Source organism: Pan troglodytes, chromosome 5 (assembly GCF_028858775.2).
Source record: "Pan troglodytes isolate AG18354 chromosome 5, NHGRI_mPanTro3-v2.0_pri, whole genome shotgun sequence".
NCBI lineage: Eukaryota > Metazoa > Chordata > Mammalia > Primates > Hominidae > Pan > Pan troglodytes.
Window position 1 is genome coordinate 23550756 of NC_072403.2, and position 26431 is coordinate 23577186.

The 26431-nt window shown below is 40.4% G+C and overlaps 2 protein-coding genes and 1 long non-coding RNA gene across 13 annotated transcripts in view; 1 reads left to right on the plus strand and 2 right to left on the minus strand.

The window, feature by feature from the left end:
• Nucleotides 1-69: 69 nt before the first annotated feature.
• Nucleotides 70-7741, minus strand: LOC104006735 (uncharacterized). Its single transcript, XR_008548430.2, has 2 exons — nucleotides 7652-7741; nucleotides 70-142 (listed from the first exon to the last, which is right to left on the minus strand). It is a non-coding gene; the product is annotated as an uncharacterized LOC104006735 (long non-coding RNA).
• A 1057-nt stretch (nucleotides 7742-8798) lies between these two features.
• FAM8A1 (family with sequence similarity 8 member A1) lies at nucleotides 8799-20502 on the plus strand. Its single transcript, XM_527239.7, has 5 exons — nucleotides 8799-10009; nucleotides 11345-11465; nucleotides 13660-13783; nucleotides 14627-14766; nucleotides 16984-20502. The coding sequence occupies exons 1-5, from the start codon at nucleotides 9310-9312 to the stop codon at nucleotides 17126-17128; spliced, it is 1230 nt and encodes a 409-aa protein (XP_527239.2). The 5' UTR covers nucleotides 8799-9309; the 3' UTR covers nucleotides 17129-20502.
• Nucleotides 20503-23848: 3346 nt separating this feature from the next.
• The window catches only part of NUP153 (nucleoporin 153), a 92293-nt gene continuing 89710 nt past the window's right edge, over nucleotides 23849-26431 (minus strand). For all 11 annotated transcript variants that reach the window (XM_063812801.1, XM_009450561.5, XM_054685613.2 and 8 more), the window contains 2 exons: nucleotides 25338-25506; nucleotides 23849-24992 (listed from right to left, as the gene is read on the minus strand). In XM_063812801.1, coding sequence (XP_063668871.1) covers nucleotides 24908-24992; nucleotides 25338-25506 — 254 coding nt within the window. In that variant the 3' untranslated portion in view covers nucleotides 23849-24907. The remainder of the gene's footprint in view (nucleotides 24993-25337; nucleotides 25507-26431) is intronic.

Consider the following 26431-nt stretch of genomic DNA (forward strand, 5'->3'; position numbering starts at 1 on the left):
AAAAAAAAAAATAGAAATCCGTAACACTTCTAGTCCCAAGCATTTTAGATAAAGGATACTCAACCTATACTTACAGAGATGCAAACCTTCCTCCTTCTCAAGGAAAATGCTGCAGGAGAGATCTTGGGAGCCCTTTAGTTCACTGACAAGGAAAGGGAAATAATGTAAAGAATTTTAGAATCCTACTCTGTTTGGATTCTTTTGGCTGTAACAGAAACAAAGGAAAAAGCTTAAGCAACTCTATATTTCAAGATTAAAATTCAATATGGTTTCAGGCATAGTTGGATCCAGGACAGAAATATGTCATAAGGGAACTTCCTTTGTTTCTCCATCTCTTGGTTCCACTTTTCTGTGTGTTGGTTTCAGTTTCCCGTAAGGTTAATTCATGTGGCAGCAAAAATAGCCACCAGCAGCTATAGGCCCATCCCATCCTTACATGTACCTAGCAGTCCAGTGAACAGAAAGTATCTCTTTTCAGTTGCTACAGAATCCCAGAGATGTCTCTATGTAGCCCAATCACATCATATTCTTATCCCTGAACCTGTGGCTAGGGGGATGCAATTCTCTCTTGTGCCTACTTCCAGGACCATAAGGGTGGAGTCAGTTTCATCTGAACCACATAGAATAAGAATGTGGGGTGGCACTGTTCTCCAAAGAGATGCTAAATAGGAAGAGAGAAGTCTATTTCATATGGTTCAGCTGGTACACCCTCTTGTGATTATGATCCTGTTATAGTTACTATTCTTTGGTTACAATCCAAAGAATCTGACTCTGGATAATAAGGAAAAAAATACCATAAGATATTGGTTCACTCACATAATCAAAGGGAAAGGTAAAAAATTGGGCCTTGAAATGATCAGGAACCAGGGATACTCTGAAGAAAGAGTAATGATGGATCTTCAACCACTTGCAGTCATCATTCGAGATTCAGATTCTATAGAGACAAAAATCTGATTGGCCTATATCCAAGGAGGAGGGAGCAGGCAGGTGGAATCGGGTTTGACGGTTCCATCTGTGCAAGAATCAAAAGAATGAGAGAGGGGTAGTTTTCCTAAGCATAAGCAAGATGCTGTCCTGGAAGGTGGAAAGGATGTTGGGCAGTAAAAAACAAAAGCTGTTCAACTACACACCCAAATGGTCCCTGTCCCCCTCTCACTCTGCTCTCAAACCTCAGAGGCCAGAGCAAGTAAGGATTCAATAAAGACCAAGCCAACTTTCTGCAATTTTGCTTCCTATATTAGCTAAAAGTATCCAATGTGTTTGCAGTAAAATGTTCTAGCTTGGATCTGAAATCCCAAACATTGAATAACAATTACAGAAGTTTTCTAATGTAGCTCTGTTACTGAGACTGCTAAATGCATGCTTCTGCACAAAGACCTGATCCGCTTGGAAGAGGGTCATCTTTTCCAGTATCAACCACTTGGAGAAGCAAAGGGCAGGACTCAGGAAAAATCTCTTAACTGATTATCTGAATGTAGAGGATCTCGCTGTAACAGTGCAGGAAATGAATTGGAGCAGGTCAAGACTGAAGAAGACGGGAGGCAGGGAGACCGGTGGGGTTGTAGGTGGTATGCAGCAGTCTGCGGTATAGATATGCCACTACAGGTTTTACCAGCTTGCTAGTTATATTAAGTTTACAATCAAATAATGCTGCAGCGGTGTGGTCACAGCTCAGTGGAGCCTCAGCGTCTCAGGTTCAAGAGATCCTCCCACTGCAGCCTCTAGAGTAGCTGGGACTACAGGCATCCACCACCACGCTTGGCTAGTTTTTAAATTTTTTATAGAGACAGGGTTTCACTGTGTTACCCAGGCTGGTGTTGAACTCTTTGACTCAAGTAATCCTCCTGCCTCGGCTTCCCAAAGTGCTAGGATTACAGATGTGAGCCACCACACCCGGCCCACATTTCTAATTATGACTGATACTATTAAATTGCCCTACATAGAGATTCTACCAATTTACACTGCCAACGAAGAAAGCCCACTGGCCTAGATCAATGGTTCTCCAACTTTAGTGTTCATCAGAATCACATGGAGGTCTTGTTAAAACACAGAGTGGTGGGCCCCAGGTCCAAAGTTTCTGATTCAGAAGGTGAGATGTGGGACCTAAGAATCTGCACTTCTAAAAAGTTTCCAGATGTAGGTTGAAAATCACTGCAATAGATCAACTTGGCTTCCACCACTTCATAGACCTGTTCTCCCCAAGTCAGTAAGTTCCTCTTCAGTTCTGTGGGCTTTTCTCCACCTCCATTTTGCTTAACTTTTCTGCTACATTTTAGATGTTTATCTTTCTTTTCTTTCTTTTTCTTCCTTTTCTTTCTTTCTTTCCTTCCTTTTTCTTTCTTTTCTTCCTTTTCTTTTTCTTTCCTTTTCTTTCTTCTCTTTTTTCCCTCCCTCCTTCCCTTCTCCCTCTTTCTCTCTCCCTTCCTTCCCTCCCTCCCTCTTTCTTTCTTACTCCCCCTCCCCCTTCCTCCTCCTTCTCTTCTCTCTTCTCTTCTGTTCTCTTCTCTCTTCTCACTTGATCCTGTTAAGTTTTCTTTCCTTGGCTCTCCTGTCCCTTAATGGACTCGGGCTTCATTTATTAGCCCACAGCTTTTCACCCAGAAGGAAAGCTCATTCCTTCTCAAGACTAAAAATATAAAGAGAATGTAAAGGCTGATGGGCAGGGTGGCAGGCGCCTGTAATCCCAGGTACTCGGGAGGCTGAGGCAGGAGAATTGCTTGAACCCGGGAGGCCGAGGTTGCAGTGAGCCAAGATTGCACCACTGCACTGCAGCCTGGGTGACAGAGCGAGACTTCATCTCAAAAAGATAAATAAATAAACAAATAAAAAGAATGTAAAGGCTGAAGCCATCTTTTGATCCTAACAGGAGAGTCTGCATTTCTAAGACAGAAACCAGATCCTGATGACACTATTTGAACCCTCTCTATTCAGCCATACCTGATGCCAGCCTTACTTTTACGTGTCTGGTGACAGTGCAAGACTCCATCTCAAAAAAAAAAAAAAAAAAATAGTAGTATTGCTGTTGCTTTGACTGTAAATATTATTCAATGATGAGCCAAGGAATTTATGACTATGTTTTCTTTCCTTATTTGGGTTGTTGTTTGGGGGTTTTTTGGTTTTGTTTTTGCTTTTCCTGGTGTTAGTGATTGCTTTTCTTTTTTTAAATATTTAAATATTTTTAAATCTCTGCATATCTATCCAACTATTTTTTAAAATTTGTGAAATGCTCAATATTATTCTCAAAAGATCAAACATATCATAATTTATAGATTTTATTTTTGTTGTTAAGACTTCTTTTCTTACTGATACTCTGTTTCTGTTTGTTTTGAGATGGAGTCTCGCTCTGTCACCCAGGCTGGAGTGCAGTGGTGTGATCTCAGCTCACTGCAACCTCTGCCTCCTGGGTTCAGGTGATTCTCCTGCCTCAGCCTCCTGAGTAGCTGGGACTACATGCACGTGCCACCACACCCAGCTAATTGTTGTATTTTTAGTAGAGACCGAGTTTCACCATATTGGCCAGGCTGCTCGCAAACTCCTGACCCTGTGATCTGCCCACCTCGGCCTCCCAAAGTGCTGGGATTACAGGCATGAGCCACTGTGCCCAGCCTACTCTTATTTTTTTATCTGCCGGTTGCTGGTAAGTTCCAGGGTAGAGTTGATAAACTGGCAAAACAAACTTTTTATTTCTGGACTCCAAATAGCACCATAAAAAAAGGTTATTTTCTGGGAACATTGAGTCTCTTGAAAGAATACTCCAGTATCTGCTTAGGAGTTATTCTAAGAGCAGGGCTGGAGAAAAATTGGAGGATGAGGAGCCACTATTCAGCATACAGACTTTTGTTTAATCTGCTTCGTTTAAGCACTGTGCTTTACTTCTAATTTCCAAAGTACCATATACCTCCAAGTTCTGAACCTCTCCTTCACTCAAGGACCTTCTACCTTACATCTACCTTGTAGGTTTGTAACTTTATTCCTTTGTTTTATTTCAATGAGTGTTTTGGAAGGGAGATAAGTACATGTGGTCAATTCATCATGCTTTTACAGACTATTTTTCTCAAACTTGTTTAACTCAGGAATTAGTCTTGCAGGGTCTAATTTTCATAAAGTCATTTATTTTTGCATCTCACTCCATGCTTCTCAGTTGCATTTCCTTCTTATGAAGTGTATATATATATATCTATATATATATCTATATATATCTATATCTATCTTTTGGAGTTTAGAGTGAGGGTATATGAGTAGAAAACTCCCCATTTTTGTCAGTTTCTTCAACAGCTTTATGGTTTATTATAAGGTGGACATCCTTGTAATCACTTCCTAAACCAAGAAATAGAACTTTGTCAGCCACACCAGAAGCCTATCCATGTGCTCCATCCCAATCACAAACTCCTTTCACCCCCATCACTACCCTGACTTTTTAAATAACCACTTCTTTTTGCATTTAAGTATATCCCTAGACATTATAGTCTTGCTCATTAATTTAATGTCTTTTATGCCTCCTTTAAGCTATAGGTTCTATTTCTTCCCCCCCCCCCCACTTATATATATTGAATAACCCAGTTGTTTACTTTGCAGGGTTCCCCATGGTCTGGATTTTGCAGATTGCACACTCATGGCCTATTTCAATATGCTCCTTTGTCCTCCATTTCCGTAAACTGGCAGTTGGATCAAGAAGCTTGAGCACACTCAGGTTTAATCCCTTTGGTAAAACTACACGTTACTATGAATTTATATATTTAAACATATACGATGGGTTTCGGTCCATTCTAATTATTACCTTTATTGAAACTCAAATTGTCCTATCCATGGCCAATAGGAGCCTCTTCTAGTTGGCTGGGTCCTTTGGACATGACTCCAGAAGTCTTTAATCATTTCTCTGCTCTCTAGTATAATAAGATATTTCGTGCTCATTCCATACATTTCCTGCCCTAAACCTAGAACCCCTTGTTTCTTTTAGTGGGACTTGGCATTTCATACTATATATCTATATACATATAGATATATGTATATAGTCATGTGCTGCATAACGACATTTTGGTCAACAATGAATGTCATATACCACTGTGATCCCACAAGATTATAACAGAGCTGAAAAATTCCTATTGCCTAATGACATCTTTATTTCATTTTATTTTGAGACAGGGTCTTGCTCTGTCACCCAGTCTGGAGTGCAGTGGCGCAATCACTTAGTGACATTTTGATGATCCTGACCCTGTGTAGTCCTAGGCTAATGTGTGTTTGTGTCTTCATTTGTAACAAAAAAAAGCTTAAAAGGTAAAAAAATAATAATAATTATCAAAAACTTTAAAAATAAAAAGCTTATAGAGTAAGGATACAAAGAATATTTTTGTACGGTTGTACAATGTGTTTGCGTTTTAAGCCAAGTGTTATTACAAAAGAGTTGAAAAGTTTTTAAAAAATCAAAAACTTTATAAGGTAAAATGTTGCAATAAACTAAAGGTAATTTAATATGGAAGAAAAAAAATTTTAAATAAATTTAGTGTAGCCTAAGTGTACAGTTTTTATCAAGTCTCCAGTAGTGTGCAGTGATGTCCAAGGCCTTCACATTCACTCACCACTGACTCACCCACAGCAACTTCCAGTCCTGCAGGCCCCATTTATGGTAAGTGCCCTACACAGGTGTATCATTTTTAACCCTTTATACTGTATTTTTACTGTATTTTCTATGTTTTGATATATTTAGATGTACAAATACCACTGTGTTACAACTGCCTGCAGTAATCAGTAGATTAATATGCTGTACAGGTTTGTAGCCTGGGAGCAATAGGCTATACCATATAGCCTAGGTATATAGTAGGCTGTACCATATAGGTATGTGTAAGTAGTACAGTCTATAGTGTTCCCATAAGGACAAAGTCGCCTAATGATGCATTTCTTAGAACATATCCCTGTTGTTAAGTGATTCATGACTCTGAGAGTGTGTGTGTGTGTGTGTGTGTTTGTGTGAGAAATGTTAGGATACATATATATATGTATTTCAGAAAAAAAATTTTTTGAATTATAATGTGTTATAATTAGTTCTGTTACCTGTCTTGGGTTTTCTTTATCAAGAACTTCTATATGTTGGATCTTCTTTGCCTATTTTCAATATTTATCATTTCTCTCAAATTATTTCTGTTTACATTTATTTTTGATTAAAAAACTCATTTTCAAATTGTAGTTCTTTTCAGACACTATTGTATTTTCTTATTCTTTTATTCCTTGTATTTTAGTCCTCTTTTCTGAAATCAGTTTCTCTTTTATTTCTAACTCTTTCCCAAGTTCTGTTACTTCATTCCTGAGTTTTTCTTCTGGCTTGTTTTGCTGTTTCATGTTTCATATCATTTTATATCTTTACAGTGACACTGTGCCAGGTGTTACATAAACAGTGGTATTCAAAACAAAGTCCATGTCTCCAATAATCATATTTCACTCATTCCAAGCCACATTTATTTCTTTGTTTCTGTTTCTCTTTCTTCCCTCACCCCAACTTGGAATGCTTGTTTAAACATTAAAATTTTCTCATAGTTGATTTTAAAATGAAATCTGTAAGGGTAAACTTTTCTAGCTATAGGCTACCATAATCTTTCCCTTATTTTGAATTCTTGAATAAGTTTTCAATTTTCTTGACCGTCTGTCCCTTGAACCTAGATCATTAGCTTTTTAAGGAAAAAAATTATGGCTTTTTATATCTCCCAGAATAAAGCCAACAATGAGTCTGGGGCTGGGCGTGGTGGCTCACACCTGTAATCTCAGTACTTTGGGAGGACAAGGCGGGTGGATTGCTTGAGCTCAGGAGTTTGGGACCAGCCTGGGCAACACAGTGAGACCCGCATCTCTACAAAAAATGAAAAAAATGAGCCGGGGGCAGTGGCACGTGCCTGTAGTCCCAGTCACTTGGGCTGAGGTGGGAGGATAGTTTGAACCTGGGAGGTCAAAGCTACAGTGAGGAGTGCCTACACTGCTGCACTCCAGCCTAGGTGACAGAGTGAGACCCTGTCTTTAAAAAAACAAAGAAAAAAAAAAGAATGATCCTGGGCATTGTTGGAACTCAGAAAGCAATACCCCAAAATGAAGACCTCAGAAGCAAAAGATTTTTCCCACCTTCTCCAACCCTCCTGTCTCTCAATCCCATTCTTCCCCCCACCCCCACCCCCACGGCTAGTCATAGAAACTGGAATCCGTCTTTCCCAAAGCAGGGCATAGAAACCAAAACCCCACCCTTTCCCAAAGCCAGCCACAAACCTAAAAATATTACTCTAACCTCCCTGCACCCCTTTCTGTGCAAATATTGGACATAGAGAAATTATCTGGCAGAGCGCAGTGGCTCACGCCTGTAATCCCAGCACTTTGGGAGGCCGAGGCGGGTGGATCACCTGAGGTCAGGAGTTCAAGACCAGCCTGGCCAACATGGTGAAACCCCGTCTCAACTAAAAATACAAAAAAAAAAAAAAAAAATTAGCTGGGCGTGATGGCGGGCGCTTGTAATCCCAGCTACTTCGGGAGGCTAAGACAGGAGAATCACTTGAACCCAGGAGGGGGAGGTTGCAGTGAGCCGAGATCGCACCATTGCACTCCAGCCTGGGTGACAAGAGCAAAACTCTGTCAAAAAAAAAAAAGAAGGAAAAGAAAAAGAAATTATCTGACCTACCTTGTTTAACTGTTGTAGGCCACAGCCCCCATTCCAGAGGGTCCTGTTCCGTACCCAGAAGGAATGAATGCTGCAGACAGGCCAAGGAGAATCTAGATAGGCCTTGCTGGGTTTCTTGCCTGTTTGCATCAGAGTGTTTTTTGTCCAGTCATTTTTTTTGAGACGGAGTCTCGCTCTGTCGCCCAGGCTGGAGTGCGGTGGCGCAATCTCGGCTCACTGCAAGCTCCGCCTCCCGGGTTCACGCCATTCTCCTGCCTCAGCCTCCTGAGTAGCTGGGACTACAGGCGCCCGCCACCACGCCTGGCTAATTTTTAGTATTTTTAGTAGAGACGGGGTTTCACTGTGTTAGCCAGGATGGTCTCGATCTCCTGACCTTGTGATCCGCCCGCCTCAGCCTCCCAAAGTGCTGGGATTACAGGCGTGAGCCACCGCGCCCGGCCTTGTCCAGTCATTTTTTTTATACGGCTGTCCATGCTTTGTTGAACCTAAGCATACAAATACACGATTTCCCTTGTTATCTTTGGGTCTTCATTCTGAAGGCTCCCGTGTCACATAAAACGATGGTCAAATCAATGTCTATGTCTTTTCTTCTATTAACTGCCTCCTGTCAGTGACTTTCAGCGAAACTTCAGAAGGTGAAGCGGAAGTTTTCCTTTTGCCCGGACAGCATCATCATTAATATCATTAATAAATATTCCCGCAGTATTTGGCCCTTGTATGTCCTTTGTATGGTGCTGGGGATACAATAACATATCACTGCAGAGATTTTCAAATGTAAAAGCAGAGAGATTATACTGATTTAAAAGCTAGATTCTGTCCTCAGCCTGGAGCTAGTCTGCATTTACGAAAACTTACTTTCCACTGCGGTAGACAGACGCTTTCTACTCCAGCGGAACTGTGCCTTTCCTCAAATCTAGTCTCAAATTTAGGTTCCTTTTCATTTTCTGTTATGGAAAGGCCCTCAGCGTATCCCAGGCTTTGGAGCCTTTTGTTAGTAGTCTGGCCCATGCATAATTTCCCCTTCCTCTGAATTATACATAGCACCTCACTAGTTATATTTTAATACACTTTCCTATGTCTCAGTGGTACTTTCCTATATTAATATATATCCCAGTTTAGTTTGGCTTTTAATTTCTTTTCTTCTAAGGGGATAGATGCGTTCTGTACCACCTTCTCGAGTACTAATGGTTAACTGGAATGAACACAAGCAACAAACCCTCCGGCCTGGAGCCCAAAACAACAGTCGCGGTTCTGCAACAGAAAAGGCTGCGCTGGCCCTGGGACCTGTCTCGGAAATGCTCCTCATCCATCTAGTTTCTCCCAGGACAACTAGGCCCAAACCCACGGGAATATACAGAGAGGCCTCGGGTCACAGACTTAAAGCTGTAAAAGGGAGGAGGCGACGGTCTGGTCCCAGTCACCGACCAGCCACCGACTACTAGGGCCCGAACCCGGGACTGCAGACGCGCCTCCCCGCCCTCCCTTCCGAGCTCCGCCTGGCGGCGGGCGTTGCTCCTGAGGGGCGGGGCTTCCGCTTCCGGCGGGGGATTGTTGACGCCTGCGGTTGCTGCGGTGGTGACGGGGCTGTTGGGGAGGGGCCATTGGGGGAGGGAAACGGAGCAGTGACAGGTATCCCGGAGGGTGCTGCTGAGGCGACGATGGCCGAGGGGCCCGAGGAAGCCCGAGGCCACCCTCCCGGGCAGGACGATGGCGGAGGGGACCACAAGCCCGTCCCTTCCCTGAGAGGCCCTCCTACCACCGCCGTCCCATGCCTCCGCGACGACCCCCAGGCCCCGGGCAGGCCCACAGCCCCGGGCCTCGCGGCCGCCGCCGCAGCCGACAAATTGGAGCCGCCGCGCGAGCTCAGGAAGCGCGGGGAGGCGGCCTCCGGCTCCGGTGCAGAGCTGCAGGAGCAGGCGGGCTGCGAGGCGCCCGAAGCCGCGGCGCCACGAGAGAGACCGGCTCGGCTGAGCGCCCGCGAGTACTCCCGGCAAGTGCACGAGTGGCTGTGGCAGTCCTACTGCGGCTACCTCACCTGGCACAGCGGCCTGGCCGCCTTCCCAGCCTACTGCAGCCCCCAGCCCTCCCCGCAGAGCTTCCCTTCGGGAGGCGCTGCAGTCCCCCAGGCCGCGGCGCCGCCGCCCCCGCAGCTGGGCTATTACAACCCTTTCTACTTCCTGAGCCCCGGGGCCGCGGGGCCTGACCCGCGGACAGCTGCCGGCATCAGCACCCCTGCTCCAGTCGCGGGCCTGGGACCCCGGGCTCCTCACGTGCAGGCGTCGGTCCGGGCCACTCCAGTGACGAGGGTAGGATCCGCAGCCCCTTCGCGAAGCCCGAGCGAGACCGGGCGACAGGCAGGTGAGAGGCGCGAGGTGGAGGCTGGGCGGAGTAGAAGGGTTTTCGGGGGCCTGTGGGGTAGAGCTGGCACGCTTTTTAGACCTGTAACTGCTGCTTCTACTCTGATTGACTATCCTGCCCGTTCACTAGCTATCGTTTGTCCAGGCCCTGAATTCCCAAAATGTACAAGGAGGCAATACAGTTTCTTCTTCCTTTAGACCTGGCACTCCAAATTGACTCCCTTACTCATGGGACTAGTTGTTTATTCGTGAAAAGAAATTGCTCTTCAAACCATCCTCTTCCTTTGGTTTTCACGCTCTGCAGTGAGAGCCAAAGCTAAATTCGCAAATGGCAAACCCACTTTTGGAGGGGCTCGACTGGTAATGCTGAAAATTATTCAGACATTGGCTACTTAGGACAGTGGAACTGAACGGATATAAAAGGAGATCGACATGGATACAAGTGGAGTTAGGAAGTTTTGATTGGGTCAAAGCTTCACTTCATTTGATCAATATCTTGTATATTGTGTAATTGTTTTTGCTTCTGTGTGTGAACTAGAATATTTTGAATTAGTTACACTTCTTAGTTTACTATTTAAACTATTAGTTAGACTTTTAGTTTATTTTAGTTAGCCACAGATAGATGGGACAAGAACTAGTTGATGCCTCTGATCCCAGTCAGAATTTAGGATGACAGATTGATACTCACTGGGTTTATTTTAAAGAAAGCAAAACAAACTAAAAAAACGGGTGGGGGGGGATTACAGGGATTTACTTTATACTAATTGCCAATATTTAACCTTGATTTGTACTAAAAAATGTTTAATTTTGTGTGACTTAGATGTGATCACCTGGATTCTCCTCATTAGAATTCCTAGTGAAATGTAGTGGGTACCCTAATCAAATTTATCTGTGAAATCAGTTTTCTAGGGGGAAAGTTGGGGGGGTTGGCACGCCCGGCTAATTTTTGTATTTTTTGTTGAGACGGGGTTTCGCCATGTTGGCCAGGGCCAGACTGGTCTCGAACTCCTGGCCTCAAGCAATCTGCCCGCCTCGGCCTCCTAAAGTGCTGGGATTTACAGACGTGAGTCACTGCGCCTGGCCGTGTGAAATCAATTTTTAAACGTTAAGGTGATGAAAGCAAACTTTAAGCTCAGTAAATAGTGGAGTCTCTGTTACTCTATTTTAGTAACATGGATTCTTGGTGGAATCAATATCAATAGTTGCTGCACGGTTATAAATATTTTTTATTAAGTTGTACCTTGACTTTCTTTAGCAATTCATTACATGGCTTGTGTTCCAAGGCTTATGTGAAATGATTCGTTTTTCCTAACTTTTTTTTTTTTTTAATTTACAGGCAGAGAATATGTTATTCCATCCTTGGCCCACAGATTTATGGCAGAGATGGTGGATTTCTTTATTCTCTTCTTTATAAAAGCAACCATTGTCTTAAGCATTATGCACCTCAGTGGGATAAAGTAAGTTGAGGACATTTGCAGAAGGGTTTTAATTTCTACTGTTTAATGATCTTGTTTTATTACATTCTGTTTGTCTACACGTGACTATATGGATAATGGGCTTGTCAGTGTCATGATTTCTTTATAAGAGCTTTGTTAGATTTATTGTTTTCTTGTTGATTTTAAGAAATAACTAGAAAGGAAAAAAAAATAACTTACTGAATTCTATAAGATGTGTGGGAATCTCACCTATCAAAAATAGGTAAAAAGAGCCTCCAAACCTGCTTTGATTTTATTCACCTATTCTTTTAGGCCAGGAACTAATTTACCTCTCACTATCCTGTTCCCTCTTGCTATCTTGTGGAGTCTCTAAAGACAAAGGTATAAAGAGCTTTTGGTAGGTGAATTAATAATCAACTAGATGGCATTTCCAAATGGGATTGCATATACTGTGGGGCAAGTCCCAAGTGAACTTCAAAGTGAGACGTTTATTTGAGTAATCCTTCCAGATTAACAATAATCATAATAGCAGTTACCACTTCCTGAGTACTTTCTATATGCCATGTATTGAGCTTGCTCACTTCTTTATGTGGATTCTTATTTAATCTTAATACCAAGATGAGGTGTAGAGATTAATACCACCATTTTATAGAGTTTGAAATTTGGGTTTATGAAAAGTTGAGCACAGAACTTAAAATGTTACAAAGGTAGTAAGTGACAGAGTCAAGATACAAGCCTGTGCAGTCAAATTTCAGGGTCCTTGCCAGAAACCTGTTACTGTGATTCCTCCCTGTCCCTCCCTCTCACTCCACTCCACATCCAGTGAAATACCAACTCCTTTATGTTCAATTTTCTGAATAGCTTTCAACCCCAGACCTCCTCACTGCCAGATCATTTTTCTTTTTTTGAGACAGAGTCTTGCTCTGTCACCCAGGCTGGAGTGCAGTAGTACAATTATGGCTCACTGCAGCCTTGATCTCCTGTGCCCAAGTGACACTCCCACCTCAGCCTCACAAGGAGCTGGGACCACAGGCATGCTCCACCATGCCTAGCTAATTAAAAAAAAATTGTTTTTTGTAGAGATGGGGTCTCCCGATGTTGCCCAGGCTGGTCTCAAACTCCTGGGCTCAAATGATCCTCCTGCCTTAGCTTCCCAAAGTGCTGAGATTACAAGCATGAGCCACCGCACCTGGCCCATTTTTTATCATCATTGCTTCTCCCTACTCCGATTACTATCGTCTCTTGCTTGGATTATAGCAGAAGCCTTCTAGTGGTAACTCAGTCTCCTGTTTTATCTCAATCCAGTCTCTGATATAAAACCAAAGTGATCATAAATCCTCGTTCTGTTCCTTTCCTACCTTAAAACCCTTCAATGGTTTCTCTTTTTAAAATGTTTATTGTTTTTTTAGAGATGGGGTCTGTGTTGCCCAGGTTGCTTTCAAAATCCTGGGCTCAGGCGATCCTCCCACCTCAGCCTCCCAAAGTGCTGGGATTACATGCGTGAGCCACCATGCTCAGCCCCTTCAATGGTTTCTCTTTACCAGCAGGATAAAGTCTGAATTTCATCATGTGGTTTATACTCAGGAGGCTGTCTCAACCTCCCAAGTAGGTGGGACTGCAGGTGCATACCACCACACCCTGCCTTTATTTCTTAATCACTGCCACCTCTCACATTTAGTATATGAGCCACACCAAACTGCTTACAGCTTCTATCATATTCTCTCTTTCTCCAAGACATTCTCTCCTGCTGTTCCCTCTTTCTGGAACGTTATTTCCTCTTCTTAGTCGGGCTAACTTCTCTTCATCCTTCAGATCCTCATCTAACTGTCTTTTCTGGGAAACCTTCACAAGGTTAAGTGTATCTGGTGTATGTTTCCATAGTATCCTAGGTTCCCCATCACAGCACTCATCCCACTTTATTATTGCTATTTATTTATTGTTCTGTTTTCTTTGCTAGGTTAGACCCTCCACGAAAGCAGGGACCATGTAAATTCATTCACCCTTATTTCCCCAGTGCTAGTACAGTGTCTGCTCATGATAATGCTGCTTATTTGTTGAATAAACTAATGAATGCTTTATGATACTAGATGGTTGGGAATCTAAAGATTAGTTTAGAATTTCAATTAAAATGTATGACTTGCACTAATGAAAAAAAAGTCAGTGCTACTGTTCTGGTAACTAATTCTTTATAACCCCAAACTATTATTTTGTGTAGGGATATCTCTAAGTTTGCTATGCATTATATAATAGAAGAAATAGATGAAGACACATCAATGGAAGACTTGCAGAAAATGATGGTTGTGGCACTTATATACAGATTATTAGTTTGTTTCTATGAGGTAAGCTACTGACTTCAGCAAGAATTAATATTTAACAATCTAATTTTATGTTTTTACACTTATTTTTTTGAGACAGAGTCTCACTCTGTCACCCAGGCTGGAGTGCAGTGGTGTGATCTTGGCTCACTGCAACCTCTGCCTCCTGAGTTCAAGTGATTCTCCTGTCTCAGCCTCCTGAGTAGGTGGGACTACAGGTGCATACCACCACACCCGGCTAATTTTTGTATTTTTAGTAGAGACAGGGTTTTGCCATGTAGGCCAGGCTGGTCTCAAACTCCTGGCCTCAGTGATCTGCCCACCTTGGCCTCCCAAAGTGCTGGGATTACAGGCATGAGCCACTGCACCCAGCCAACAATCTAATTTTAGATTATCAGCCCAAGACGAAAAAGTAATAGAAATTTATAATTATTCATGTCTTTTCCACATGTCTACTTTTCTGTTTTTTTCCCAAATTTTAACTAATCATTAAGTAAAAACTTTTGGAAGAGAGACATTTTACAATTTCTTTGTAATATTTTTCAGTCTTAGAAACTCAAATAAAATTTCACTTATAGATTGTGGTCCAAAAATATACTTGTAAATTGCAATGTAGTTTTCTGCAGAAGCAGCTTACTAGAAAGTATAGTAGTCCTAGAGAAATATTACAGGAGACAGGCATCTTGTGGTATTGGACATGTTAGAGACCTACAGAAATGCATAAAGTTAAATGGTTAACTTTTGAGTATTCTGTGCAATTCTTTCAACTTGAAAAATTTAAAACATGAAATAATATGGTGGGAAAAGTTTATCTTTAAAATTGGTATAGTTGAGCCAGTAATTTTTAAATCATCCTTCTTTCCTTAGATAATTTGCATTTGGGGAGCAGGTGGAGCTACCCCAGGGAAGTTCCTGCTGGGGCTTCGAGTTGTGACATGTGATACATCAGTGCTTATTGCACCAAGTCGGGTTTTAGTGATTCCTTCCTCAAATGTTAGCATTACAACGTAAGTCCTTTTCTTAGCTTAATCTACTACATACTTATGAAAATAATGTGTTTTAGAATATTGGGGTTTTTTTCTTCATAGTAGATAGGCTTATATTTATTAAGTTTAAAACAAAGTTTGAATATTTATTTCAGTTGTGTTACATGATTGTAGACCTCTTTTACAGTATACATTTTCAAGATTTTTTTTTTTTTTTTTGTGAGATGGAGTCTCACTCTGTTGCCCAGGCTGGAGTGCAGTGGCACAATCTCGGCTCACTGCAGGCTCCGCCTCCCAGGTTCACGCCATTCTCCTGCCTCAGCCTCCCGAGTAGGTGGGACTACAGGTGCCCGCCACCACGCCTGGCTAATTTTTTGTATATTTAGTAGGGACGGGGTTTCACCGTGTTAACCAGGATGGTCTTGATCTCCTGACCTCGTGATCCGCCCACCTCCGCCTCTCAAAGTGTTGGGATTACAGACGTGAGCCACCATGCCCTGCCTCAAGATGATCATTTTATGAATTATAAGTCACAATACGAGAGGATGATTTGGGTGTTGATGCTGTATTAGTGCTCCACAATCAGCTTTATTATTCTCTGGATCTGTGGATGTTAGGTCAGTTACTAATCTGCCTTGAGTCTCCATTTGGCCGTACCTGTCATTATTCCATCTTGAATAGGCAGTAGAGTTTTGACAGCTATGCATTCGTGCATCCTTCTCCTGCTGTTAGGTGAGAGCTTGTAATACTGCCAGTATTCAAGGTTAGCTGTTGGCATCTAGCGCTGGGGGAAGGTACAACCAGTGATAATGGAAACTGTGGAGGTCAGTGGCTGGTAGTCAGTTGAGCCAAACAAGATATTGGCTGCAATTTTTGCCAGAATGATTCAGAGCTGGATTGTTACATCAAGAAATATAAACAAGTGATTCTAGAAACCTTGGTTTTGCCATCTTCAAATTTTTCTTAAAATTTGGTAGTTATAGCCGGGCACAGTGGCTCACGCCTGTAATCCCAGCACTTTGTGAGGCCGAGGTGGGCAGATCATGAGTTCAGGAGATCGAGACCATCCTGGCTAACATGGTGAAACCCCGTCTCTACTAAAAATACAAAAAATTAGCCGGGCGTGGTGGCGGGCCCTGTAGTCCCAGCTACTCAGGAGGCTGAGGCAGGAGAATGGCATGAACCTGGGAGGCAGAGCTTGCAGTGAGCCGAGATTGCACCACTGCACTCCAACCTGGGCGACAGAGCAAGACTCCATCTCAAAAAAAAAAAAAAAAAATTGGTAGTTATAAACCTACCTACTTCTTTTAATAAGAGTCAGTAATGGCTAATGTTTATTGAGTACTTTTTATATACCTGCACTGTTAATAACATTGCATATGTATTAATTTAATGCTAACAACCTCATAAGATAGAGACTAACAGTATCTATCATAAGATAGATACTGTTGATCTATATCTATAGTATCATAAGATACTATAGGTAGTATCTATCTATATACTATAGGTAGTATCTATATACTATAGGTAGTATCTATATACTATAGGTAGTATCTATCTATATATCTATAGTATCATAAGATAGATACTATTGTTCCCTTTTTGCAGATGTGGAATACAACTAGTAATTGGTAGAAGATGGATCTGAATTTAACTAGTCTGGATTCAGAACCCACACTCCTAGCCACTGTACTTTTCTGCAGCCCTTCAGTGCACTAAAAGGCAGAAATCTAACATAAGTAGGATAATTCTCCATCCTGAGTGATTGTTGAAAGCTTTTAAAAGCTTTGCTTAATCACTGGATCCCACAAAGGAAAATGCTGATTAAAGAACACACAGTACTTTAAAATGCATGTTTTTTCTATAAGGTAGACAAATGGGACTACAGTAAGCATACTCAGAAAGTACTCAGAATTCATGTTCACTTCTTCTGAGAAAATACTAGAAAGCTCTGTAAACCATTAATTCAATATTCTGAGACATGTTTATTACTGCTTTTTATGTTGTTGAAGTCTTATTAGAAATAGCCCAGGTGGTTTGATCATGATACAGTGCTACTTGAAAATATATCAAAGGTAAAAATTCTCTCAACTATACCTTGAATGTCTTTTTCCCTGTAGACTTGTGTAGAGAAGTATAATTGTGTTTTAAATGTCTATTTTGAACTTGATGGGATACCATTAATCTATATGTGGTTTGATGTGTAACTTACCTGATATTTTTGTTTTAACTTTTTAGGTCCACTATCCGAGCTTTGATCAAGAATTTTTCAATTGCTTCTTTTTTCCCTGCTTTCATCACACTGCTGTTTTTTCAGCATAATCGAACAGCTTATGACATTGTAGCAGGAACCATTGTGGTAAAAAGAAATGGGGTCAGATGATGCCCCCCAAAACCCTGATTTCCACACACTAAGACTAAATTATCTATCAAGGCCATCAGTATCCCTGGGTTACACTAATTGATGATTTAGAAATTAAAGCAGTCACTCCAGTGTGATGCAGGTGACTACTCTGAAAGTATTGATTATACTTGAATGCCAAAGAACTTGTCCAGAAGAAAAACCTGTTAAATTCAAGTATTAAAATTTTTAGATCAAAAAGGCAAATGATTTTATAAACAATGGACAATATATACTTTCTTAAGATCTAAGGTACTTTCTTAAGATCTAAGAATTTGCTGAAAGCATTTTCAGCTTTGAAATCTCCAAACGAAACTTTAAAATTTATTTTGGTTTATCCCAAAATAATGGAAAATGTCCAGTTGTGTTTTGTAAACACCTATGTAACTCATCTTTTAGTTTACACTTCCTGGGGAAATTGTCTTTGGTGTTTAGGGGAGGGAATGAGAACACAAATTGGATAATCCACTGTCTCCCATCCCAGGAGGTGGTGAGTTGGCTACAAGAGAAAGGGACAAGTGAGGCAGGCCTAGCAGTTCCCTTAACTGAAGTTTTCAAATCCATACTGCAGTTCCCTCTCGTAATGATGTAACTTTACAACTATTCTTAATGCTTGAACATGTATTTAGGGGCAAGTTTCTCATGATGATGAAAAAGTATCAAGTCATATTGCTATGTTAATTGGTTTTTTTTAAAAGGTAAGTTAGTGATTACTGTTAATGGTGGGGGAGTAAGTTTTCACTGTAAATTGAACTTATAATTTATGTGCAAGTGTTTTCAGTGCCCTGAATCAAACTATAAATATGTGGAGAGAAATCACCTCCATCAAACAGTTGCATATTTACTGTAAAAGTATTCCCAGTATGTGTGCAGCATGAAGAAAGTATTAGTGCTTCTCAGTGTTCTCAGTGTAAATTCTATTTGTATACAGCATATTCACATACTACTTTCCTTATATTTTATATAGTTCTATGACTGTTGAAACATCAAGGAGTTAAAAAAATCTTAATATTTCATGATTAACTCTAAGTACTATTAATAGCTTGCGAAATATTAGCAATTTTCCCATTATGGACTATTCTCTCTAAAGCAAGAGAGACTAGCATTCCCAGACATTATTCTAGGGTCTTTAAGCTCATTTTGGGTCTGCTAAAGTTTGGGGGGAAATGTTAAGCAAAGTGATACTGTGTATATTGCCATTTTGCTTTATTCTTCTGTTGAAGCAAAATTGTGGGGTTTTATTATGTGTGTGTGCTTTTCCTAGATGTCCCAGTTAGCTGTGCTGAGATATACCTGTACTATTTATGGTTTAAGTTTTGATTCTTAGGTATTTTCTCCAGCTCTGACATTGTTTTCCAAAGACACACTAAACTGCATTGTACAGTTCAAAATTTGATTACTTAAGGGATCAATCTAGGTGGTGTTGTTGGTCTTAAATTTAACAGCAAACACAGCACATATCTATTATCACTATATTAATTTTCAAAGGTTTTTCTTTGACGTTTAAAACTGTGACAACAGATATTCACATTTGATTATAGAAACTTAATGTCTATTAATAATTTTAGTACAAAATTTCATAAACCGTGTTTTTCAAAATGTTTATGTCAAATCCAGCTTCCCAGAAACACTAATAATTAAGTATGTCAATGTACTAAATAAATCATTCACTTGCACCCATGGGGAAGATTGTGTTACTGCCCTTCACAGTGGAAAAAAGAAAAATCTTTCATTTTTAAAATTAGGAGATGTTACGTAACTTGGCACTTTAGTAGTGTATACACGAGCATTAGTTTATACACCACTTTTGCCGCTGGGGAATTCAAGTTGAAATGTCCCTCAATCATATAGGACTGGAATACATCTTTCATTCATAATTTCTGCTCAGATAATTGAATAGTTTGCCATCGAGATTATTTTCATTTATACTATAAAACAAAAGCAAACTAGTCCAGTTTAATTTTTTGTACTTAGAATATTGCACATTTTCTATATATGAGTTATTCAGATTAGTATCTATGTAGGTTCAGTCAGATCCAACCATGGATTCGAGGTATTATACTGTATAACCCTACAAAATACATAGAAGTATTATTTGCCTTTATAATAGAACCCAAGAGTCTGTTTCAATTTATGAATTCAATATTTGCACCGAGATTTTGATTCCCAAAGTTTGGGAAAAAATGACAAAACAACGAGGGAAGAAGGAACCAGACCTTAGTGCCACATATTTTTCTCTTGGGGTTGTAAGGTAGTCTCCTGCTTTCCAGAACACTTTATTATATTTCACTTATAGACCTGATTTTCTGTGTCAAAGTATAATTCTCATGCTGAAGCTGTAGCCTAAAAAGCCAAAAGAAAGTTGTCTTCATTGTACAAACATATTCATCACTTTAACAAAATAATAAGGGAACAAAATTTAGTATTCAAGCTGAGTGAGAATACTGTTTCAATGAGCATGTCCCTAAGATAAACCAGAATTGGCAGTTAATTTAGGCGTCTAGAAAATCTCAGTTCCCACCAGTAAAATTATCCTGAGTAGCTAATGCACCTTGAGAAAAATCTGGCATACTGAATAAATAACATTAACTTGGGAGCCAAGAGCTGGGTAAGCCTTACCTTTAGACTACTCTGTGACTACAGAAATAAAGCCAGCACTTTTGGAACTAATAAGCCTTCACTTGTCAGTATCATAAAGAGTATTGCCCAACTGAACTTTGCTCCCACTGGTTTAATAGTTACTTATTTCTGCCTAAGCACTCACCTTCCGATTTTACCCAAGTATATATATAGGATAGAAAAAAATGCATTATATTTGAGAGCTACTTCGCCCAAATTACAAAATGAGTGTTTTTAGATTCAAGTGACAGTAAAAGTATTTGTTCCCTTCAGTGACTTGAGTGTTTTAGTTATGCATAAGTATTTCTAGCAAAGGAAGGGTAGAAAGGAATTGAAAATTAATTTACACTAGTTGCTACTTGGGAATAAAGGGCTTTTTGAGGGGGGTATGGATATTAAATGTTTTCGTTATATACTTATCCCTATTAAAACAGGCAGTTGTTTCTTTGAATATGCCTAAATAACAGTATTCTTAAAATCTGACAGACAAGTAACATGTCAATTACTTGACATTCCTTGTCTCCAGTACCACAGGCCACTCTTGACATCCTATGTTTGCCTGAATAAAGTTCCTCATTTCAAACAGTATACACACTTCTTTGCAGTTCATTATAGTAAGGCTTAACCTGTAAACAGTATCTGATGGCCCACCTATAAATAAAATTCAGCATTCTATTTTTAATAATTTGTATGCCACCAATTTGTATTATTTGTCTCAATAAATACTTAGTCATCAATGCATCTGTATTTTGTCTATTTCTTTGAGACAGTTTGCGCTAGAATCTCCTGTTTAGGGAGACCTTGCCTCCAAATACAGGTTTTCCAGTGGGTTTAGCAGTAAACTAGAATGCTTTCAGAAATAGAGATCTATGAAAAAAGAATCGCCCATCTTTAAGGATATATTCTTTTAGCAGGCACACTCAGAAGTTACCTGTACATGAATTAAGCTTACTATTAAACTAATCCAGTCCTTCAAGAGTTGTTAACCATCACAACCACCACACAAGTCTCATCTGGGCAATTTAAACCCAGTTCTGACCTTAAAAGCCTTTCCCATTCTAACTTTTATGAACAGGTCCAGAGAGAAGGCAGGAAGCAAAACAACGGGTTCCTCACTCAACAGGGGCAAAGATAATAAAGGATAAACTAGACTGTAGCTAAAAGATGATGGTCCAAGTCCTGTAGACAATGTGCTGCTGTTATGAGCCTAGCCACAAACTTGTTTTACAACTACAGTAGATTTTTGAGACAAGTTTACAAAGGTGCCCTATATTACAAAAGGAAGTCTCTGACCGACATGGTCATACAGCTGATGGGTGTAGCTAGACCTACTACCTCCATTTTCTCAATTTTACTAGACCAAATTTGTCAGTTTCCATTAAATGCACCGGCTAAAATAACCACTATAAAATTTCCATTGTATTTTACTTTTCCAATGTAAAATACTTTCCAATTGAAAAGTTCTTCCCAGGCTTAACCAGCATATGGCCTGGTTATATGTTGTTAAAATTAGTTCAATAACTAATTTCAAGTAATAATAATTAGATAAACAAGTAATTTCAGAGGAGAATTTGTAACAAGTATTAATAGGCGGCTTAAAGACATTTTTCAGTGGTCTGAACTGTACCTTTTTCTCAATGCCTGGAATCATAATTACTCAAAACAACCTAGCTTAAAGTGACTTTGCTTAAAGTGACACCCCCAAACAACTTTGCTTAAAGTGACACCCCCAAACCTCAGTGCATCAGTCTGCCAGGTGCTTATTTGATGATGCAGACTTTTGGAACCTATCCAGTCCCAGTTTCTGGTGATGGGGGTCCTAGAACATATATTTGACATACCCTGCCAACTACTACTAACGGTACATTCAGTGAGAGCCACCTAGTCCTCTCGTCAATCGACCAAATTATAAAAACACCTACTTAATTATTCAATTAAACTTTCTGAACATGACTTTCCTCCCTTAGAGATTCTTTTTCATTAAAAAAAATTCCTGGCTGGGTTTGGTAGCTTACACCTGTAATTGCAGCATGTTAGAAGGCAAGAGGATCATACCAAGACCCTGTCTCTATAAAAAATAAAAATCTTAGCATAGTGGCACATACCTGTAGTCCCCAGCTACTCTGAAGGCTGAGGCAGGAAGATGGCTTGAGCTTAGGAGTTGAAGGCTGCAGTGAGCTATGACAGCACCACTGCATTCCAGCCTGGGTGACAGAGGGAGACCCTGGCAATCTATCTTCATTACTCATTGGCCCAGCCTAAGAAGTATGGGCTGTTATTACTTTCTTTCCAACATTTGTTTCCCTGCCATCCACAAATATCCTCAATTTTCACTTGTGTATGCAGTATACAACCCAAAGCAAGGTTGGGCATGTGGCTCGCGACTGTAATCCCAGCATTTTGGGAGGCCAAGGCAGGCGGATCACGAGGTCAGGAGGTCAAGACCAGCCTGGCCAACATGGCGAAACCCTCTGTCTACTAAAAATACAAAAATTAGCCAGGTGTGGTGGAGCACACCTGTAGTCCCAGCTACTCAGGAGGCTGAGGCAGGAGAATCGCTTGAACCCAAAAGGCGGAGGTTCCCAAGAAATAAAGTAGTCAGACTGAAAAAAGCCCCAAGTTCTGAGTGCAGTTCTATAGACTAATCAGGTTAGGGGCTAAAGATTCCATTTTTAACAAACAGATTAAGTATGGTTTTAGTGACTTTTACACAGTACTAAATAAAAGTAAACATTATTTCTAGCAATTTTTAGAGAAAAGCAGAACACTTCAACGATAGGGGCCTAGAGAATGGCTAAGAACCTACAAAGTAAGAATTAACTTCTCAGCAGTAAGACACAAATTCCCAGTTACCTCTTCCAGTATTCATCACATTTTGCCCCCTCAACAGGTGTCAAATGTATACTGCTAATAAAGCAAAATTTCTACCCCCAACCAGCATTTGATGATGGACTAAAATATCTCAAGTAAGAAAAATACCTTGAGTTCTAAATTTAAACTGCAACCAGGCCAGGCGCGGTGGCTCACGCCTGTAATCCCAGCACTTTGGGAGGCTGAGGCGGGTGGATCACAAGGTCAAGAGTTCCAGACCAGCCTGGCCAACATGGTGAAACCATGTCTCTACTAAAAATACACACAAAAAATTAGCCAGGCATGGTGGCGGGCGCCTGTAATCGCAGCTACTTAGGAGGCTGAGGCAGGAGAATTGCTTAAACCCAGGAGGCAGAGGTTGCAGTGAGCTGAGACCGCACCACTGCACTCCAGCCTGGGTGACAGAGCAAGACTCCGTCTTGGAAAAAAATAAACTCCAACCAACCAGAAGTTCAGTAAATTAAAACTGAGCACAATTTAAATAACTGTACATTTCCAACTGAAAAATAAAATTACCAAATATTGTTCCAAGAGCTCTTTTATGGACCACGGGAATCCAGTTTAAAAAAAAAAAAAAGAATGCAGTAAAATAATACAAAAGAAAGGGCAGCTGACCCTTGAACAACCCGGGTTTGAACCGTGGGCCCGCTTATCACGGGTTTTTTTTTTTTTAACTCAACCAAAACCAGATCAAAAATACAGTATTCGTGGGATATAAAACCTGCACATTCGGAGGGCTGGCTTTTGTATACTCAGGTTCTGCAGGGTCCACTGCTGAAATTTGTGGATTGTGGTTTGGGGGCGGGAGAACCGGGGGGGAGTGCGGTTCTGGGAACAATCTCCTGCACACACCAAGAGACAACTGTAGTTTTTGTGTATGTATCTCCAAGAACTTTAATAAACACTGTCCAGTAACTTACCAAGGAAGATAGAAGCACAAAGAGAAATGAATGTGTGTGTTTATTTTCAACTTTTAAAAAAGGTACCTAAGTCGATATGCAAATTAGGCATGATTCCTAGCACCAGGCAAGAAGTAGGGTACCTTCTATATGTTGTGCATTCAGATACTTTCAGATACTTTCCCTTTCTCTTAGGAGTTGTCTAAATCATGTCAATGTATTCTTCTAATGAGATACTGTTAATCTTTATTTTACAAAGTCCCCCCCAATAATACTGTGTGCCTTCATTATGAGGTAAAACTAGAACAAAAAGTATGTCATAATTTTTTATTGATGGCATTTATCCCATGGTTTAACATGTTAATTATACTGTAATAAACATGGCTTTAATATTAAACTTTTCCTTATTATCCAAAGTCACCACAGTCCATTTTAGTAAATATAAAAATATATGCTTAATACTTTGTACAATACTGGTTTTTGGTCCAAACAAAACTGGATCAGAAAAGCCAATAAATTCAACTTTAAGAATCCCCAATTTTTTTTTAAAGATTTCCAAATGGATTTAGGCAACTTTGAATAATGGGATTTACATAATAAAATCTGAGACAAGACTAAACAAACAACAAAAAAATCTCTAACACAAAATTCAAATTTCAAGTTCACAGATTTATGTTATGCCAAAAAGTACAGAAACAAAATTGTATTTACACAAGTTTCATAATAAAATAATGAAAAAGGCAAGACAGGTGATAGGAGAATGAAAATATAGAAATAGCATATAATTATTAAATGGAGAGTGAACTAGATCTAACAAGTCCTTAGCACGGACCATTCTTTAATCAGGCTTCCTCTATCAGAAAAGTTTAGTGCACAATACACCCAACTCACTCACTTCACACATACACCAGCACAAACTCAGCATAGAAATCATCCGTTTCAACACTCTCTAATCTATACAGAATTCTAATCTATACAGAATTCCTCAGATATAATTACAATTTCAACGCGTTCCATAAACGCTTATCAGCGCACATAATGGTGTAGACAAAGAGGTTCTATACAAAGCCATTCACCGTGCAGGCTCCATTCCTGGGTACAGCCAGACTATGTCAAATCAGTGAATAATCTGCTGGATCATAAAATATTTTTGCTGAAGAATCAGTCACCAGTCTAGCTATTTATTTATTTAAAAAAGGGTGGGTGAGGCAGGGTGGGGCTTCTGTAACGAAAGAGAAAGGAGGAAAATTCCAAAATTAAAGAAGTCCTTAGGCAGATCTGACTTCAGATAACCCCAGCACAAAGTACAATCCAGTATCTGAAAGCAGGGCACCAGCTGTTGTTAAAATTGAGTACAACACCAATGTGACCTTTATTTCCTGCGTCTAACAGCAGTCTTTATCTTGCGACCAGAGAATGAAGTTCCAGAAGAAGAGAACACATTTTTCCCATTTGACCTGTGAAAAATAAAAACTTCATAATGTGACATGATGCTCTGAGCAAAATTTCCAAATGCCAACATTTACCATGAGCAGCAGAAGGGTAAGGGGGCGCGAGTGGGGGGGGAGTAGACTCACATTGGTATATACATTTTCTGCTATACCTAACACACACGCTACTGTTATTTTTTTCTCAAACTGTAATATAATCCTCCAGAATTATAGTATGGTAAATTTATGTTGGATAACATATTTAATTTTACCCAAACCATACGGAATCTTGATGACTTTTAAAAACAAAACACATACACGCACATACCCTTACCAATGTAAATTCTCCATTTCAATAAAAAATTCTCTTACCCCACTGTAAATGCTGCTGGAGACTGGTTAAATGGAAAGGCCCCCGAGCCTGAAGGCTGGGCTGAGGCTGCAGGTGTGCTAGAATTTGCACCAAATGTGAACACTCCTGATGGATTGTTGTTTGTGAAGTTGAAATTTGTAGTGCTGCTGCCAAACTGGAAAACCGAACCTGCAATAGTTAAAGCAGAAATACTTCATTAGGGCAAAATGATAGGGTTTTTTTTGGTTTGTTTTTTGAGACGGAGTCTCGCTCTCTTGCCCAGGCTGGAGTACAGTGGCACAATCTTGGCTCACTGCAACCCTTGCCTCCTGGGTTCAAGTGATTCCCCTGCCTCAGCCTCCCCAGTAGCTGGGACTATATAGGTGCGTGCCACCATGCCTGGCTAATTTTTTGTATTTTAGTAGAGACGTGGTTTCACCATGTTGGCCAGGATGGTCTCGATCTCCTGACCTCGTGATCTGTAGAAGTGTCTGGACTGGGAGACACCACATACAGTTAAGGGCAAGAATATCATTCTGAAAACAGGAATTAAGTGTAGCTCAATATTCACTAAATACCGAGCGCTCCAGCCATCTTCCCAATCTTAGCTCCCAGAACACTGGCAAATGAAGTTCTCTGATACCCTCCAAGCAGGAGACTGGATGCATCTTCTCTGGGGTATCTGACAGACTAAGTGAAAAGAATGAAGGATACTAACATCCAAACTTTCCCAAGTAAAATAATGCTAGATAAGCCAGATAAATCTACAATGAAATTCGAGATCTGTAAGCCCTATCAATGTAGAAAGGATTTAAGTGGTATTTATGTGTCCAACACTCATAAAAACTACAGGTAGCCAAGGAGTACCAGGCATTTGAGGACAGTATTTAATAAGAAACACTGAGACGAAAATAATAAAAGCAATTTTGGGAAAACTGACTCAGCAAAGAAACAAAATTTTAAGGAGAAAAATCTGAACTCCATATCTTTAATGAATACTTCATCCACTGGCGGGGTGGGTGGGGGGGAACCCAGAGGGGCATAAAAAGGAAACATCCAGAAAATAAAAAAGAATACTTAGAAATTAAAGAAATAGTGGAAGTTAAAATCTCTC